This window comes from Arachis ipaensis, chromosome B06 (genome assembly GCF_000816755.2).
Source record: "Arachis ipaensis cultivar K30076 chromosome B06, Araip1.1, whole genome shotgun sequence".
NCBI classification, from domain to species: Eukaryota; Viridiplantae; Streptophyta; class Magnoliopsida; order Fabales; family Fabaceae; genus Arachis; species Arachis ipaensis.
In genome coordinates, this window is record NC_029790.2 from 30115588 (window position 1) to 30131974 (window position 16387).

General features: G+C 34.0%; 1 protein-coding gene across 1 annotated transcript in view; it reads left to right on the plus strand.

The window, feature by feature from the left end:
- The window catches only part of LOC107646839 (glutathione S-transferase L3), a 28535-nt gene extending 12678 nt beyond the window's left edge, over positions 1-15857 (plus strand). Inside the window, exon 9 of the mRNA XM_021104360.1 lies at positions 15821-15857. Within this exon, the coding sequence (XP_020960019.1) occupies positions 15821-15842 (22 nt within the window). The 3' untranslated portion in view covers positions 15843-15857. The remainder of the gene's footprint in view (positions 1-15820) is intronic.

The window sequence follows — 16387 nt, forward strand, 5'->3', positions numbered from 1 at the left end:
CAAAGTGATATCATATCTCTAAAATGAATTTAGAATATGATTTAATCTAAAATTTTTGTTTGTACATATAAGTAAATGATAATTAGTAATTCGATTGAATAAAAAGTTAAGTATAATTTAATTAAGTTCATAATCATAATAACAACAAAAAAAAAATGTTAATTAGTTCTTAATATCAAATTTAGAGTATAATTTGATGTCATCATCTAAAGTTGTATTTTACACTTCTAATTAAGTATCAATTAGTGTTTTTGAATTTTTGATCGAACTTAAAGTATTATTACATGTAAAAGTTCACTCTAGCACTCAAATCTAAGTGTTGTTTTGTTCTTGAGATCCAATATAACTACAATTTGATGTAAAGTTCATTCTTAAACCTCTAATTAAATGTGAGTTAGTGATTTAGATTAAATTTAGAGCATCACTTTAATTTTGATGTGACATATGCTCTTACACATCTAACTAAGTATCAATTAATAATTTGAATTAAATATAGAATATCACTTCATATATAACTAAGTGTGATTATTATGAACATACATTAAAAGTTAATTTGTTCTCGAGCTAACAATAAGAACATTATTTGATGTGAATTTTGTTATTATTTTTCTAATTAAGTATTGATATCAAGTTTAGAATATTTTTTCATAACAAATTTACTCTTACATCCAAAAATTAGCATAATTTGTTTTTCATGAGATTAAATTTAGAATATGAATTGATGTGAAATTTTATACTAAAAATCTTAAAAAACTCACTTAAATTTAGAGTATGATGATTTGATCTAAAAATTTTGTTTGTACATATAAATAAATGATAATTAGTGATTTGATCATATAAAAATTTAAACATAATTTAATTTGAAGTTCATAATCATAACAACAAAAAAAAAAGTTTTAATTAGTCTTAATATCAAATTTAGAGTATGATTTGATGTAGTCATATGAAGTTCTCTTTTGTACTTCTAATTAAGTGTGAATTAATAATTTCAATCAAACTTAAAGCATTACTATATATGAAATTTACTCTTACACTGAAAATTAATATTAGTTAGAATTTGAAATCTAATATAGAACATAATTTAATGTCAAGTTCACTGTTAAATATCTAATTAAGTGTGAATTAGTGTTTTAGAATAAATTTAGAGCACCATTTTATATAAATTAATGATTAAGATGAAATTTAAAAAGTAATTTTGATATCAAATTTACTCTCATACATCTATTAATTAGTAATTTAAATTAAACACAGAGTATCACTTCATATATGATTATTTGTAAACCTAAAATCGAAAGTTAATTTGTTCTTGAGATGACATTTAGAATATTATTTGATGTAAATTTTACTATTATTTCTCTAATTAAGTGTTGATGTCAAATTTACAATATTATTTCATAGCAAATTTACTTTTACATCTAAAAATTAGCATCAATTTTTTTTTTGAGAATTTAGAACATGAAAATTGATATAAAATTTTTATTAAAGATCTTTAAAAAATCACTTAAGAAAATCTTTTAAAAATTTACCCAAACAATTTTTTATTGTATTCAGTTATCTATTTTTTGAAGAAAAATTAGAAACTAATGTGTTGTCCAAAGTAGATATATATGTCAATTAATAATTTTTAGGGTATTTAACATTATCAAAATTCATAAATGAATTTGTGAATTTGTATTAATATTTGATTTGTAGATACAAAAATAGTTTGCAATCAATAAAATATTACTTTACATTCTTTTTATTCTTTCATTAAGACACAAATTAAAAAAAATAATAAATAAATTTTTTTAAAATACTCTTATTATTTACCTTTTCCTTCAAACCATGGTAAATACTAAAGGAAGGACCTCTAATCTTTATGCACTTGATGGAGGTGGCTACTGGCAATATTAACAGCGTGGACCTACATTCCTCTCTCCTTGACTTGTTCCTTCTTTTACGTTGGTACTCATATCTGCTCGTGGGAGCTGTGCTCGCGTTCTTCTCTGTTCGGAGTCTTCAACTCACATGCTTAGTCTCTCTTCCTCTGAAGTCTGAAGCCTTGTTCCTCTGGGTGCTCCCGTGCTTGTTCGTCTTCTCTCACGGTTGCTGGAGAAAGTTGCAAGTCAGTTTAGGTAGGCGGTCTCCTGTTATTATGTTTTTGGCTTTCCATTGTGTATTGTCTATTTCTACTGGCTTTCTGTTATTTTATGTATAATGATTTTATTGGTTTATGTTTAACAGTTTTCTTCTCAAATTACTTGGAGAACATAAGTAAAATTGCTCCCTGAATCATTTACATGATTCTTTTGGCATTTGAAATAGTTGAATGTTGATTGACGGTGTTTAAGTAAAGTTTCTATTTTTTTCATTTTTTTTATTTTCTTCTACTTCCTTAATTTTTTGCCCCTTAGGTGACAAAAGAAAAGACGAGGAATAGAATCATTGCACTCCAATAATTAATGTTGCCATTTGAAGAGGTGAGTTTTCCAAAGTATTGTGATGAAATATATTTCTATAGTCTCATTAGATGTTGTTATAAAATCTATTTCTATAGTTTCTATTTGGTGTATCTCCTGGTGGTGTCGTTTGTGTTTTAAAGAAGCGACTTCTTTTAGTGATTCCCTTACAAAGTTCATTCGAACTATTGTTGCTAAGGAGATACGTGCTTTATCCTCTACAATAAACGATCAGGGAAAAAAGATTGATGCAATCTTGGCCATTATTTCATCTGGACCCAGATCTGTTGCTGTTCATGATGATGATGCTAATGCTGATGAGAATATTATCGTGAATGGGCCACCTCCATCATTGATAGCTCAGACAACCGCAACAAACGTTCCATAGCGTCAAAAATCATCAAGGTGTCCTTTGGATCAAAAGTACGAACAGATTGTGAACCATCCGGTCCGTTGAGTGATCATGAAATAAGTGAAAACACTGGCTTGAAACGGCGTAAAAGTACCACTAAACGCAGAAGTCAGAAAGCAACATCATCGATTAAGGTTAGAAACTCAATTAATTGGCTTGATTTAGATGTTCATCTTTTAACATGGATTTTCTCCATAAATAAACTGAAAACAGTGAAAAAAGGGTTTTACTTCCCTCTTCTGATTCACAAAATCCTAAAAATAAAAATAGAAACCAACCACGCCCTTTGGTATGTAGATAACATCATCTCACTTTCTAATTTATTTAAATTATTGCTAATGAATTGATGTGGAAAAAAATGAAATGAAAGTCAGATTTTAAGATTTTAGGATTAAGTTGAAAAAAATAACAAAATTAAGCAATTACAAGTACTTAATCAAAAGCTCTATACTTCTGTGATTTACTCTTAAAAGAACAGGACATATCTATAAATAATATTTAAATAGGCAAAAGAGATTATTCGTTATTTTTTTCAATTTTTTTTACGTTAAAAATCCTCTTTTGACGTAGAAGCTACATCTTGTAGAAGAAAATCTCCACGTGTGGAGACTTTAAACTACAACGAGGACGTCCATGGCTATACGTAGATGCCACTACAAAAAAAAGGTATATGGTCACGGTAAAAAAACCGTGATCATAGCTTGTGAAAAGGGTGACCATAGGTCTATGGTCACAGTTTTTTACCTATGGTCACGATTTTTTCACTGTGGCCTATTCTGGCATGGCCATAGACCTATGGTCACGATTTTTCTATTTATGGTCACGATTTCTATGGTCACGATTGCAGTGATTAAATTCTGGCACTTTAGGCCACATATTTTTGCCATGACCATAAGTTACTCTATGGTCACGCGTAAAAACCATGACCATAGCTTACTCTATGGTCACCCATTTATTAAAACTGTGATCATAGCTTGATCTATGGTCACGGTAGCTTATCTATGGTCACCCTTTTGTAAAACCGTGACCATAGCTTACTTTATGGTCACCCTTGTTTTATACTGTGACCATAGCCTAATTTATGGTCACTGTTTTAGCGTGACCATAGTCTTATCTATGGTCACCCTACTTTAAATCGTGACCAAAGCTTATCTATGATTACCCCTCTTTAAAACCGTGACCATGGCCTTATCTATGGTCACGGTTTTTGCCATGACCATAGCTTATCTATGGTCACCCCCTTTAAAACTGTGACCATAGCCTTATCTATTGTTACCCTTCTTTAAAACCGTGACTATAACTTTATCTATGGTCACCCTATTTTAAAACCATGACCATAGCCTACTCTATTTTATGAGATTTATTTTTTTAAAGCATAATCGCATCCCAAATTTATGATAATCACAAAATAAGTCTAAAAATGAGAAATTCAAAAAATCTAGATCATAAAATTTATATTATAAGTTAGATATGTTTTTAGTCCAAACAACACAAGTCAAAATACGGTGTAATTTATCTATTACATGTAATACCGGGTAAAGCCTGTTTACAAAAAGTACAGAACATATCAAAATATTATATTTAGATAACTAAAGTATATATATATGAGACCCATCCCATCTCATATTGCTATGGAAAATATTTTCTTCATATCATGTCCTCCTGGCAGCAAAAGAAATAAACATGTTAGAACAGAGAATATTGTATACCTGAAAGCAACAGTAAAGAACATAATAACAAATAAGCAAATGCACAAAACATTGTACACTATTAGTTTCTGTTTACATTTTCTCCCTTTTTGCTATTTCCAAAATTTTGCTAAAATAAAAGAGAACGAATTCATAAAAGAAACAAGCTTCAGATTTTGTTTCTAGAAAAAATAGATTACCCTACCTTATAACATTCATGTGCCAAAAAAGTAGGATTATGCTACTTAGGATAATTTCATTCCATGTTATTAAAAATGGCCAGCACACTACGTTGTACACGTCTGATTCATCCCATGCTTGATAAAATTCAAAATTTAAATATATAAAAGACAGAGTCATCATCAAGCAATGACAAAGAAAAGCTAATCAACCAACAAATTAACCATTACATTTGATAAGTGAGAAAAGTGAATAGAGTTTATGTAATGCAAATCAAAAAGGTGGTTATGTAATGCTAATCAGAAAAGAGAATTCAAATGCAGAAGTAAAGAGACACCATGTCAGAGTAAAGTCAATAAACCAAAAAGATAAATACTAAATCCAAAGTCAAGGAAGAGGTGGAAAGCAACCGATGGTAGTACAAGGAGTAATGGAAAGATCATGCCACCAAATCTCTTCAAGTAATCAGTATGATCATGAAAGTATAATATAGCATTATTTAGACAAGAGACAGCAACTTCATTTGTTAGACGAACATTATAAATTGAACCTACAGAAAATAGAGAACAAGGCAACAGACGTCACAATTTATTCCTGTTACGCAATTATTTATTTACCTTCCATGTATTCTCCCTGAACAAGTTCTCAATGAAAAAGGCCTCAAGCAAATACATTTATTTAAATAAATCCAAAGCATAAACATACGGAGGAAGCTAATTTCATCCCTATCCAAAGGTGAAATAGAATATACTTAACATGAAACAACTACCCGGGTACACATTTTTCAAAATTAATATACACGCCTTAAACTTAATAAATGTTTGGCTGAGTTGAATCTATTCTCCTTAATAAATTATCTCTCTTCAATTTCAATTTTGATTATGTCATGATTTTTGTAGGACAATTAAGTATACAATCCCAAAAGGGTTTAACTATGAATATGTATAGATTAAAAGTTGTATCTAAAGCAAAAATTGGTTGCATTATGTTGCAAAAAAAGCAATTACCAATCGCCAAAGCATGTAGACTTAGATTTTCTCATTTAAAGCTCTAAACGACTCCGACATTTAACAGACATCACTGACAAAAATAAATTCAGAAACAGATTATTTTGCCAAACATCTGGCTGGATGAAAATATGTATGCTCGCAATCTATCAATTGTGTTCTACATGTGTATATAGAACCAGTTACTGTCTCATATATAATCACAACCAAAAATTTATAGTAGTTAGTATATCAGATAAAGTAAATCTAAATACTATATTTTACTAAGTTGTGTCAAATATGCCATACATTACCTGACAGCAGCTAGCTACTACATCTCCTCAGCACATTTTATAGTGAATCAAATAGCTTAGAAGAACCTGATGGTTATCAATGGCTAAGAGAAGGGGGTTGAATCTTGGCCCTTTTTTCTTTTTCGTGTGAACTTGCTTTCGGTTAAGAGAATACATGAGATATTTTGGTTTTGTCTCTTAACTCGGTAGGAGATACTTTTGTTTTGTCTCCTATTGTACAGAATCAAAAACAGAGATGAGAGTAGATATTGACAAACAGATATATCCTGGTTCAACTACTTAGTGCAATGTAGCCTACATCCAGTCTCTATCACAACTGTGACAGAATTTTACTATCTATTCAATAGATTATAATCACCAATTCTCCCTAGGATTCTACCCAATCCTATTTGGGACAAGTTCTATTTTTAACCCAAACCGAACTTGACTAGGACTTAAACCTAGCTTTCAATAGAAAAATGCTAACCCAACTTGTAAAGGAATCTCCATAGGATCATGACAAAAAACAGGAAAATATACAAAGAATTTCTGAGATAACTACGACTTTTTCTCCAAGTCTAGCTCTTTGCCTTTTCCACTCATTAGCTTTTTCTTACAAATCTTACCATGTTCGCCTTTTTCAATGAGACTCAGACAGACTAAACTGAGAAAAGAAATACAAAATGGCAACCATGAAGGAGAAGAACTTAGAATAGCTTAAGAAGCTATGAGAACCGAACCAAGTGCTATATTCCACTCTCCTTACTTAACCCTTGGCTATTATAGAAGAGTGAAGCCTCCAAGGTTTGAACCAAGTTCAACACTTAGTTGTCTTCTTCTTCTTTCATCAAAAATGGTAGCGGCATGGTTAGTGGAAAGAGAGAGAGAAAGCCGAATCTTTGACATGCAACACACCTTTCTCTTTCATCCCTTTTCTTCAAGCTCCTTTGATCTTGACCTTGAGTCTTTTCTTTGGCTCCAAGTTTGGTTTTGGACCGTGGATTCAAGGCAGAGCACCATTGACTTCTTCTTTTCCATGGTTGCTGGATTTATCTTAAAGCTCAGTAGCTTTCTTCACGGTTCCTTGGTGCAACACAAATGGAGAAAGTAACTTTTGAAGATGTTCTGTCCGAATGGGATTTGCTTCTTTGTTGTAGCTTTTCTTCTTGCTCAAAATTGGATACAAGCTTTTGGTTTGTCGAGCCCTAGCTTCAGATCTTTCCTCTTTCTTCTTTCTTGGTTCAGTGACTTGATGTGATAGGGAAGAAAAGAAAGAGAGAGAAGAGAGAAGGATTGTGTTCAATGGAAGTGAAACAAAATTCAATTGAATTTTGAGTTGTTTGCCCGGTTAGATACTAGGTTGAAGAGACATGGGTTTGAGTGTCACCACCGAATTGGGCTTAGATCTCTATTTGGGCTCAGTTGATTTCCTTCTTTCTTATAGTTCAGCTTTCCCAGCCTTCACAGATCAAGATTTGAGTGAAGGTATGGTTGGAATTTGTGTTAGCCAATATGTTTATGTTTGTGGGCTTGCTTACTGGGCCTGTTTCAATTCAAATTAATTTCTGCACACTTAACCAAACAAATTATACAAACAATTGATAATCACCCAATAATATTTGTTCATCATTTTAATCAAGCTTTAGTTTTTCAACTTCAACAATCTCCCCCTTAATGACAAACATTATTAAAAAATGAATTGAAAGAGATTGAGGGTAAGAAACTTTCTTTTGATGAAACTCCCCCTATCCTTTGATTACTAAGCTCCCCCTCAATGTTTGCTTTTTAACAACCTGTTAACAAAGTGGAAACTATTCCAAGCAACCAAGAGTTTTGCAAACAATTTTATCAGCCCATTTTCAATTTATTTTTCCTTGTTCCTTTTCTCATGTTCAAACCATTCAAAATTGAAGCAGCTATTTTTAGTGGCCCATTTTTCATCTCATTTTCTCCCCCTTTTGTCATCAAGGAGGGAACCTGCAGAAAGAATGTCACTAAGCAATCCAAAACAGCAAGTTAAACAAGCATATTACTAACAAAGTTAATAAGCTAATCCTATTATAGTCATCCATAAAACAGTATTTAAAGTAGTATCCAAAGTACTAAGAAACACAGTGCCATCAAAATAGAGTTTAGAATTCAGAAACAGCACATCAAATTTCCAAGGGCAGCAGGGGACAAAACTAAGCGTCAGATTCCTCTTCTTCAGTCTCCAGGATGTCTTCCTCTTTCTCGGACATTTCCTGATCCTCATCAAGTGAGTCAAGGTGCTTCAAAAGTACCTTAATCCTGTCATGGGATTTCATCAAATATTTCTCAGTTTGAATAGCAATCTTTCGAGTTTGTTTACTTGATTGGACCATCTGTTTGGTCATAGACACAAACTCTTGAAGGACATCTTTGACAACCCCAGTAATTAAGTACTTGGGGGAGTCAGAAGTACCAACTATGGAAGATGAGAGAAGGCTTTCATCTTCATTTTCATCCAAAATAGGATCCTTAGTGATCTTAGGACCCTTGTCTTTGGTTTGTTTTGTTGCACCACCACTTTTTAGAGAGGATACTTTGTTTTCGACATGCTCATTACTTAGATCAATTGAAAAATATTCAAATATGCAAGTTAGAAATATTCCATAAGGAAGAGAAACATTTTTCTCACTTCTAACACAGTCTAGCATATGACGGATTATGAGGTAAGCAAATGAAATAGGAGCAAGATTCAAAATTGTATACAGACCAAAATATCACATATGGTAACTCGCTGGTGTGATCCACTTTGGGGAAGAATTATGTGAGTGATGATTCGGTGGAGTTGGGCTCTAACAGGACCTAGAGCCTTATGGGTGGGAGTCATACCATCCATAAGTGAAAAATTTTCACAAATGCTAGCCAAGGCATCCTGATAAAAGATACCTAGATGGTCATCCCATTTTCTAGACATGCAGGTTCTCACTCCGATGTCTTCATAACCAAGGGCATCAGTAATGGTTTCCTTATTCAAAACAATTTGACAACCCTTGACATAAGAGTGGATTTCTCCCTTATGAAAAAGCAAGTTGGCATAAAATTCTCTGACCAAATTTGGATATACTGGTTTTCGAATCTTGAAGATGTTTTTCCATTTCAAAAGATCAACGTTAACTTTAAAATTAATTTCTTTTTTAGCCAGAGCCTCAAGGCCAATGAAAAAGGTAGAACAGAGAAAACATTTTGAAAGCACTTGTTTGTGAAACTCATAATCCATACAGGAAGAAAAGCAGAGAGGATCATAGTGAGAGTGAGAAGGTTTACCAAATTTAGTTTTGTAGTCAAGGGAGTCAATGTTAGGAGGTTCCCTGGTAGGTTTGAGAACTGGCCTTCTGGAGGCTTTGGAGGGATAGCTAGAAGGGGAAGATCATCCTAAAGGATGAGGCGTAGAGCGAGGAGGTGGAGATGGTGGATGATCTTCTTTATGCATAGGACCCTTTTCTTTTTCTCCCTTAGCCCGAGATGACTTGGCCCCCTTCTGTGCTGAGGAAGCCCTAGGATGAATGATTTTTCTTGCTATGGATTCTGTTGGTTGAGGTGACTGAGAAAAAGAAGAGTGATAATGAATGTGTATGTGAGTGTGTGATTGAGGTTGCTTTGAGTGAGGTGGGTTGCGAGGAGGTATATAGGAGCCAGTGCCTCTTCTAGTAGCAACCTTCTTTCTCATAATGAAGAAGATAGGAGTGAATAGTGGGGAGAGGGAACGACATAGTGGAGTAGTGGAGAAGAGAAAGGTTTTCTTGATTAAGAAACCATCTTTAATGCACAATGAAAACTTCTCTTGAAAACATGAATTTATTCAATAAAATGGGTTTCAAGGGAAATTTTGAAATTAAAAAAATATGCAATTTTTTAAAGTGACATAACAAGATGGATTTGAAAGATAACTGGCTGATATAACTTGAAATAGAGAAGAAAGATAAAAAGAAACAAAATTTTTTAATTTTCATAATTTAATGATCAAGGTAAGTATGAGGCCCATTTTATTAAACAAAGCTTATCTCACTTAGCCCCACGGTGATGAGGATTCACTCGAGATCACTATGAGTCTTATTTTAAGCCCATATCTTAGAAAATTTTTGGGCCTTGTTCAAGCCTTATAGAGGAGTTCATCACTTGCCCAGTTTTTTCTCATTGCGACCTGAGAGACAAAAACAACTAGAAAAACATTAGACACAATTATTCCACAGATTTGATATCGATCATTCCCAGAGCAGTTCTTAGTTTACAGAACCTATCTTCACAAAAATGTTTTGTGAAGATGTCAGCCAATTGATCCTTCAACTTTACAAATTGAATATCAATAGTTCCCTTTTGCACATGTTCCCTTATAGAATAAAACCTAACCTCAATATGCTTTGTTCTTGAGTGCAACACAGAATTTTTAGATATATTTATGGCACTCATGTTATCACAAAGTAAATGAATACTATTAATCTTCAGTTTATAATTGGCAAGCTGAGTTTTAAGCTAAATTAATTGTGAACAGCATGAGGATGCTGATATATATTCAGCCTCAACAGTGGATAAAGCAACAGTAGTTTGCTTTTTACTTGACCAAATATTTAAGGATTGCCCAAGAAAGCAACACATCTCCGAAATGCTTCTTCTATCCACACGGTCACATACAAAATCTGCATTACAATACCCAACTACACAAAAATCATTAGTTCTAGAATACCATAAACCAAGGTCAGGTGTGCTTTTAATATATCTAATGATCTGTTTAACAGTCGAAAGATGTGATTCTTTTGGATGAGATTGAAAACAAGAATATACACCCAAACTTTGAATTATATCCGGTCTAGAAGATATTAGATACATAAGAGATCCGATCATTTCTCTATACCATGTCTCATCAACATCTTTCCTTTTCTCATCCTTGTCAAGTTTAGTATTTGGATACATAGGAGTGCTCATTGGTTTGGAGTTTTCTAAACCAAATTTCTTCACCAACTCTTTGGTATATTTACCTTGGTGTACAAAGATTCCATTAAGAGTTTGTTTGATTTGGAGTCCAAGGAAGAATGTAAGTTCTCCCATCATACTCATATCAAACTCACTAGTCATTAGTTTTCTAAAATCTTCACACAAGGCATTATTAGCCGATCCAAACACAATATCATCCATATACACTTGAACAAGCAAGAAATGATCATTAGACTCCTTAATGAAGAGAGTAGTATCCGTAGTACCCCTTTGAAAATCATTTTGTAACAAGAATGAGCTAAGCCTTTCATACCAAGCTCTAGGAGCTTGTCTAAGGCCATAAAGAGCCTTTGAAAGTTTAAAAACATAATTTGGAAACTCTTTGTTTTCAAAATCGGGGGGTTGAGCTACGTATACTTCTCTATCAATAAATCTATTCAAAAAGCACATTTGACATCCATTTGAAATAGTTTAAAACCTTTGTGGGCAGCATAGGCAAGCAATAATCTTATTGCTTCTATTCTAGCCACCGGAGCAAATGAATCATCAAAGTCAATGCCCTCTTCTTGATCGTACCCTTGGACCACCAATCTAGCCTTATTTTGAATCACACTACCATCCTCACCCAACTTGTTTCTAAATATCCATTTGGTGCCAGTTACCTTCTTGCCATTAGGGTAAGACACAAGAGCCCAAACCTCATCCATTTCAAATTGGCCTAACTCTTCTTCCATAGCTTTAACCCAAAAAAGATCTTCAAGTGCTTCTTTTACAGTTTGTGGCTCCAATTGGGATAGCAAATCAAAGTTGTTGACTTCGACTTTCTTTTTGCTTGAGGATCTAGTGATGACTCCATGGGATAGATCTCCAATGATGAACTCATGAGGATAGTTCTTCAAGAACTTCTATTCCCTGGGTCTTTGTGATATGATTTCAGTTTGGCTTTGATTTGGTTCTGCAGCACTCTCAGTTTTGGAATCTCCAGCATCATCAGGGGACAAAACCAAATTGTTTCCTGCATTCTAAACTATAGGGTCAGTGCTAGTATTCCCCACAGAGGAAACTGGTTTATCTTTTCCTTAGTTCAGCTCAGCTTCAGTACCTGTATCATCCTCTATAACAGAACTTGGAATGGTGTTAGTATCACAAAAAGAGACATGTATGGATTCCTCTATGGTTCTATGTTCTTTGAGATAAACCCTATATGCTTTACTATTGATTGAGTATCCTATAAATATACTCTCATATGATTTTGGATCAAATTTTTCGAGATTATCTTTATTATTTAACACAAAGAATTTGCATCCAAATATGTGAAAGTACTTGAGATTTGGAGGTGTTCCTTTCCATAGCTCATAAGGAGTTTTCTTTAACCCTTTTCTAATGAAGGTTCTATTTAAAATATAGCAAGCTGTGTTTACAGCCTCTGCCCAAAGGAATTTTGGAACTTCATTTTTACAAAGCATTGCGCTAGTCATTTCTTGGAGACTTCTATTTCTCCTTTCAACAACTCCATTTTGTTGAGGAGTTCTAGGACACAAAAAGTTATGAGAAATTACAAATTTATCACAAAAGTTTTCAAAATCTTGATTCTCAAACTCTTTTCCATGATCACTTCTTATACAAATAATTTTTAAATCATTTTCATTTGAATCTTTTTGCAAAGAGAAGAGAAAGCAATGAATGCATCATTTTTGTGAGCTAAGAAAAGAACCCACCTAAATCTAGTGAAGTCATCAACCACTACTAAACCATAATGTTTTTCTCCCAAACTTTGTGTTTTAGTAGGACAAAAAAGATCAATGTGTTGCATTTCCAATGGCCTTTTGGTAAAGATTCCATCCTTGGGCTTAAAAGAAGATTTGGTTTGTTTGTCCAATTGACAAGCATCACAAGTGATGTCTTTGTCAAACTTTATGTTAAGAAGGCCTCTAACCAAGTTTTTCTTTACAAACTTAGAAATTTGATACATGCTTGCTGTCCTAATTTCTTATGCCATAGCAATTTTTCAGATTCCATGGAAGTAAAACATGCTACATTTTGTTCTGTTAATTCCTCTAGAGTTAATTCGTACACATTATTGCACCTTTTTGCTTCAAACAAAATTTCACTGGATTTTTCACAAATGACTAGGCAATCCAATTTCCTAAAGATAACCAAGTATCCTAGGTCGCATAATTGGCTAATACTCAGTAAATTTTGTTTCAATCTGTCAACAAGAAAAACATCATTAATGAAGGAAGAGAAGCTTTTACCTACTTTACCTATGGCCACTATTTTTTCTTTACCATTATCGTCGAAAGTCACAAAGCCACCATCATTCTAGCTTGATAAAGAACGTGGACTTTCCATTCATATGCCTAGAGCATCCGCTGTCTAAGTACCACATGTTGTCCCTTCTTTTGGATGCTAGGCAAAGCTACAAAAAATTATTAAGTGACCTTAGGTATCTAAATCTTTTTGGATCCTTTAATGTTAAACCATCTCCTTTTGCCAAGACCATTATAGTTGCCAACTATTTTGTAGACTTTATCACCAATCAGTTTTTTTGTTATAAAGCATTGAATGGGAAAATGTCCATCCCAATTGCATAAGTGACAAAATCTTTTAGGTTGCTATTCTTTTAGAATGTTTGGGCTTTAAAATATTGTGTCATTAGAAGTGGAAGCCATATTTTCAAATTGTGATCTTTTAAAAATAGTTTTAGATTTTTCATAAAAGCCCAAATCAGCCTTTTCATAAAGAGGTCTTTGACTAGCCAATAGGTTAGTTAAGTTTTTAGAACTTTGAGCAAACATGACTAGATCTTGTTTTAAATTTTTAACCTCTTTATGCAACCTATCATTTTCTTCAAAACAGTTTAAGTATGCAATCACTGAATCCTGTTTCTCACAACCACTAAGTTCAGCCTTAAGCCGCTTATTTTTTTAAATAAGATCAACAGTGATTTCAGCTTCTCTTAATTTTTCTTTGAGAAAAGCATTTTCAGCTTTTAGGATGTCATTTACCGATTCAAGATCGTGACATTGGTTCAGAAAACTTCTTAATTTTTCAATGAGATGATCAATCATGAGATGAAGATCTTCATTAGAGGGTTCAATGAAAATTACCTCATTAGTTTCGGAGTGGTTGGCCATAAGACAGGCTTGAGAACTATTTTCTGAATCCTCATCTTCATCTGAATCATTCTCCAGATCTTCCCACGAGGCCATAAGCCTTTTCTTCTTGTCTTTGTGGACTTTGTCTTTCTTCTTCAATTTAGGACAGTCAAACTTGTAGTGTCCTGCTTCTTTATAGTTGTGGCAGATGATTTTGCTTAGATCTTTCTTTGGTCTTTTTGAACTGCTTCCCTTGCCTCTTCCTCTCATTTTCATCATTCTCCTGAGTTTTCTGACAAAAAAATACAAACTTGTCATCTGATGAATCATCATTAGAATCATCACCTAGTGATTCAGCACATGATTTTAAAGTAACTCCTTTCTTTTTTGCATCATTTTTCAAGTGTGTAATTTCAAAAGCAAGTAATTTTCCTCTCGGTTCATCATAAGTCATTTGACTAATGTTACCACTCTCAGCTATAACGATAGCCTTTGTTTTCCACTCTTTTGTGAGACTTCTCAGGACTTTCCTTACGAGTACTGGTTCAGAGTGTGTAATCCCCATAGCATCTAAGCCGTTGATGATAATAGAGAATCTTTCGAACATATCATCAATGGATTCTCCTTCCTTCATAGAGAACATATCGTATTATTTATATAGCATGTCTATTCTGGTCTACTTTACTTGGATAGTGCCTTTGTGTGTGACTTGGAGCTTATCCCAGATCTCCTTTGCTGTTTTGCACCTTGATACTGGTGTGGGAAATCGTGATTCACACTTTTCACATCTTCGCACAACTAACCAGCAAGTGCACTGGGTCATCCAAGTAATAAACCTTACGTGAGTAAGGGTCAATCCCACGGAGATTGTCGGCTTGAAGCAAGCTATGGTCATCTTGTAAATCTCAGTCAGGCGGATTCAAATGGTTATAAGGCTTTGATAATTAAAATATAAATAAAACATGAAATAAAATAAAGTTACTTATGTAATTCATTGGTGGGAATTTCAGATAAGCGTCTGGAGATACTTTGTTGCTTCTGAACCTCTGTTTTCCTACTGCCTTCTTCCAATCATGCGTGCTCCCTTCCATGGCAAGCTGTAAGATCCTCTCAGTGAAAATGGTCCTCTACGATTTCTGCATGGCTAATCAACTGTCGGATTTCTCGTCTCGGATGAAAAATACCAGGCACAGCTACCGCATGGCTAATCATCTGTCGATTTTTGCTAGCGTTGGAATAGAATCCATTGATCCTTTTGCACATTGTCACTGCGCCCAACATTTGCAGGTTTGAAGCTCGTCACAGTCATCCCTTCCCAGATCCTACTCGGAATACCACAGACAAGGTTTAGACTTCCGGATCCCAGGAATGCTGCCAATGATTCTAGCCTATACCACAAAGATACTAATCTCACGGACTCGGTCAATGTATTAGCTATCCAAGAGAATATACTCCGGCTGTCGTCCAATGACTACATTGAACATCATGTAGACCACTTTGTGGTTGTCAGGCACGCGGATCTTGGCTAAGCGAGTAACGAAGATTGGGTGATTGTCACGGGTCACCCCTTCATTCTGACTTAACTGAATTAAGTACGAGAGTATATCTTGGAGAAGAAGTAGGCGTGAATTGAAAGGAAAACAATAGTACTTACATTAATTCATGAAGAACAGCAGAGCTCCACACCTTAATCTATGGGGTGTAGAAACTCCACCGTTGAAAATACATAAGTGAAAAGAGGTCTAGGCATGGCCGTGAGGCCAGCCTCCAAACATGAATAATGGTCTATGATAGCCTCTCTCTGAATACAATAGTAAAAAGTGCTATTTATACTAAACTAGTAACTTAGGTTTACAGAAAATGAATAACTAAGTGCAGATAGTGCAGAAATCCACTTTCGGGGCCCACTTGGTGTGTGCTTAGGCTGAGCGTTAAAGCTTTCACGTACATAGGCTATTTCTGGAGTTAAACGCCAGCTTGGGTGCCAGTTTGGGCGTTTTACGCCAAGATGTTTTAGGCTGACTTTGGATGCCAGTTTAAGCCATCAAATCTCGGGAAAAGTATGGACTATTATATATTGCTGGAAAGCTCAGGATGTCTACTTTCCAACGCATTTAAGAGCGCGCCAATTGGGCTTCTATAGCTCCAGAAAATCCACTTCGAGTGCAAGAGGGTCAGAATCCAACAGCATCTGTAGTCCTTTTTCAGCCTCTGAATCAGATTTTTGCTCAGGTCCCTAAATTTCAACTAGAAAATACCTGAAATCACAGAAAAATACACAAACTCATAGTAAAGTCCAAAAATGTAATTTTTGCATAAAAATTAATAAAAATATA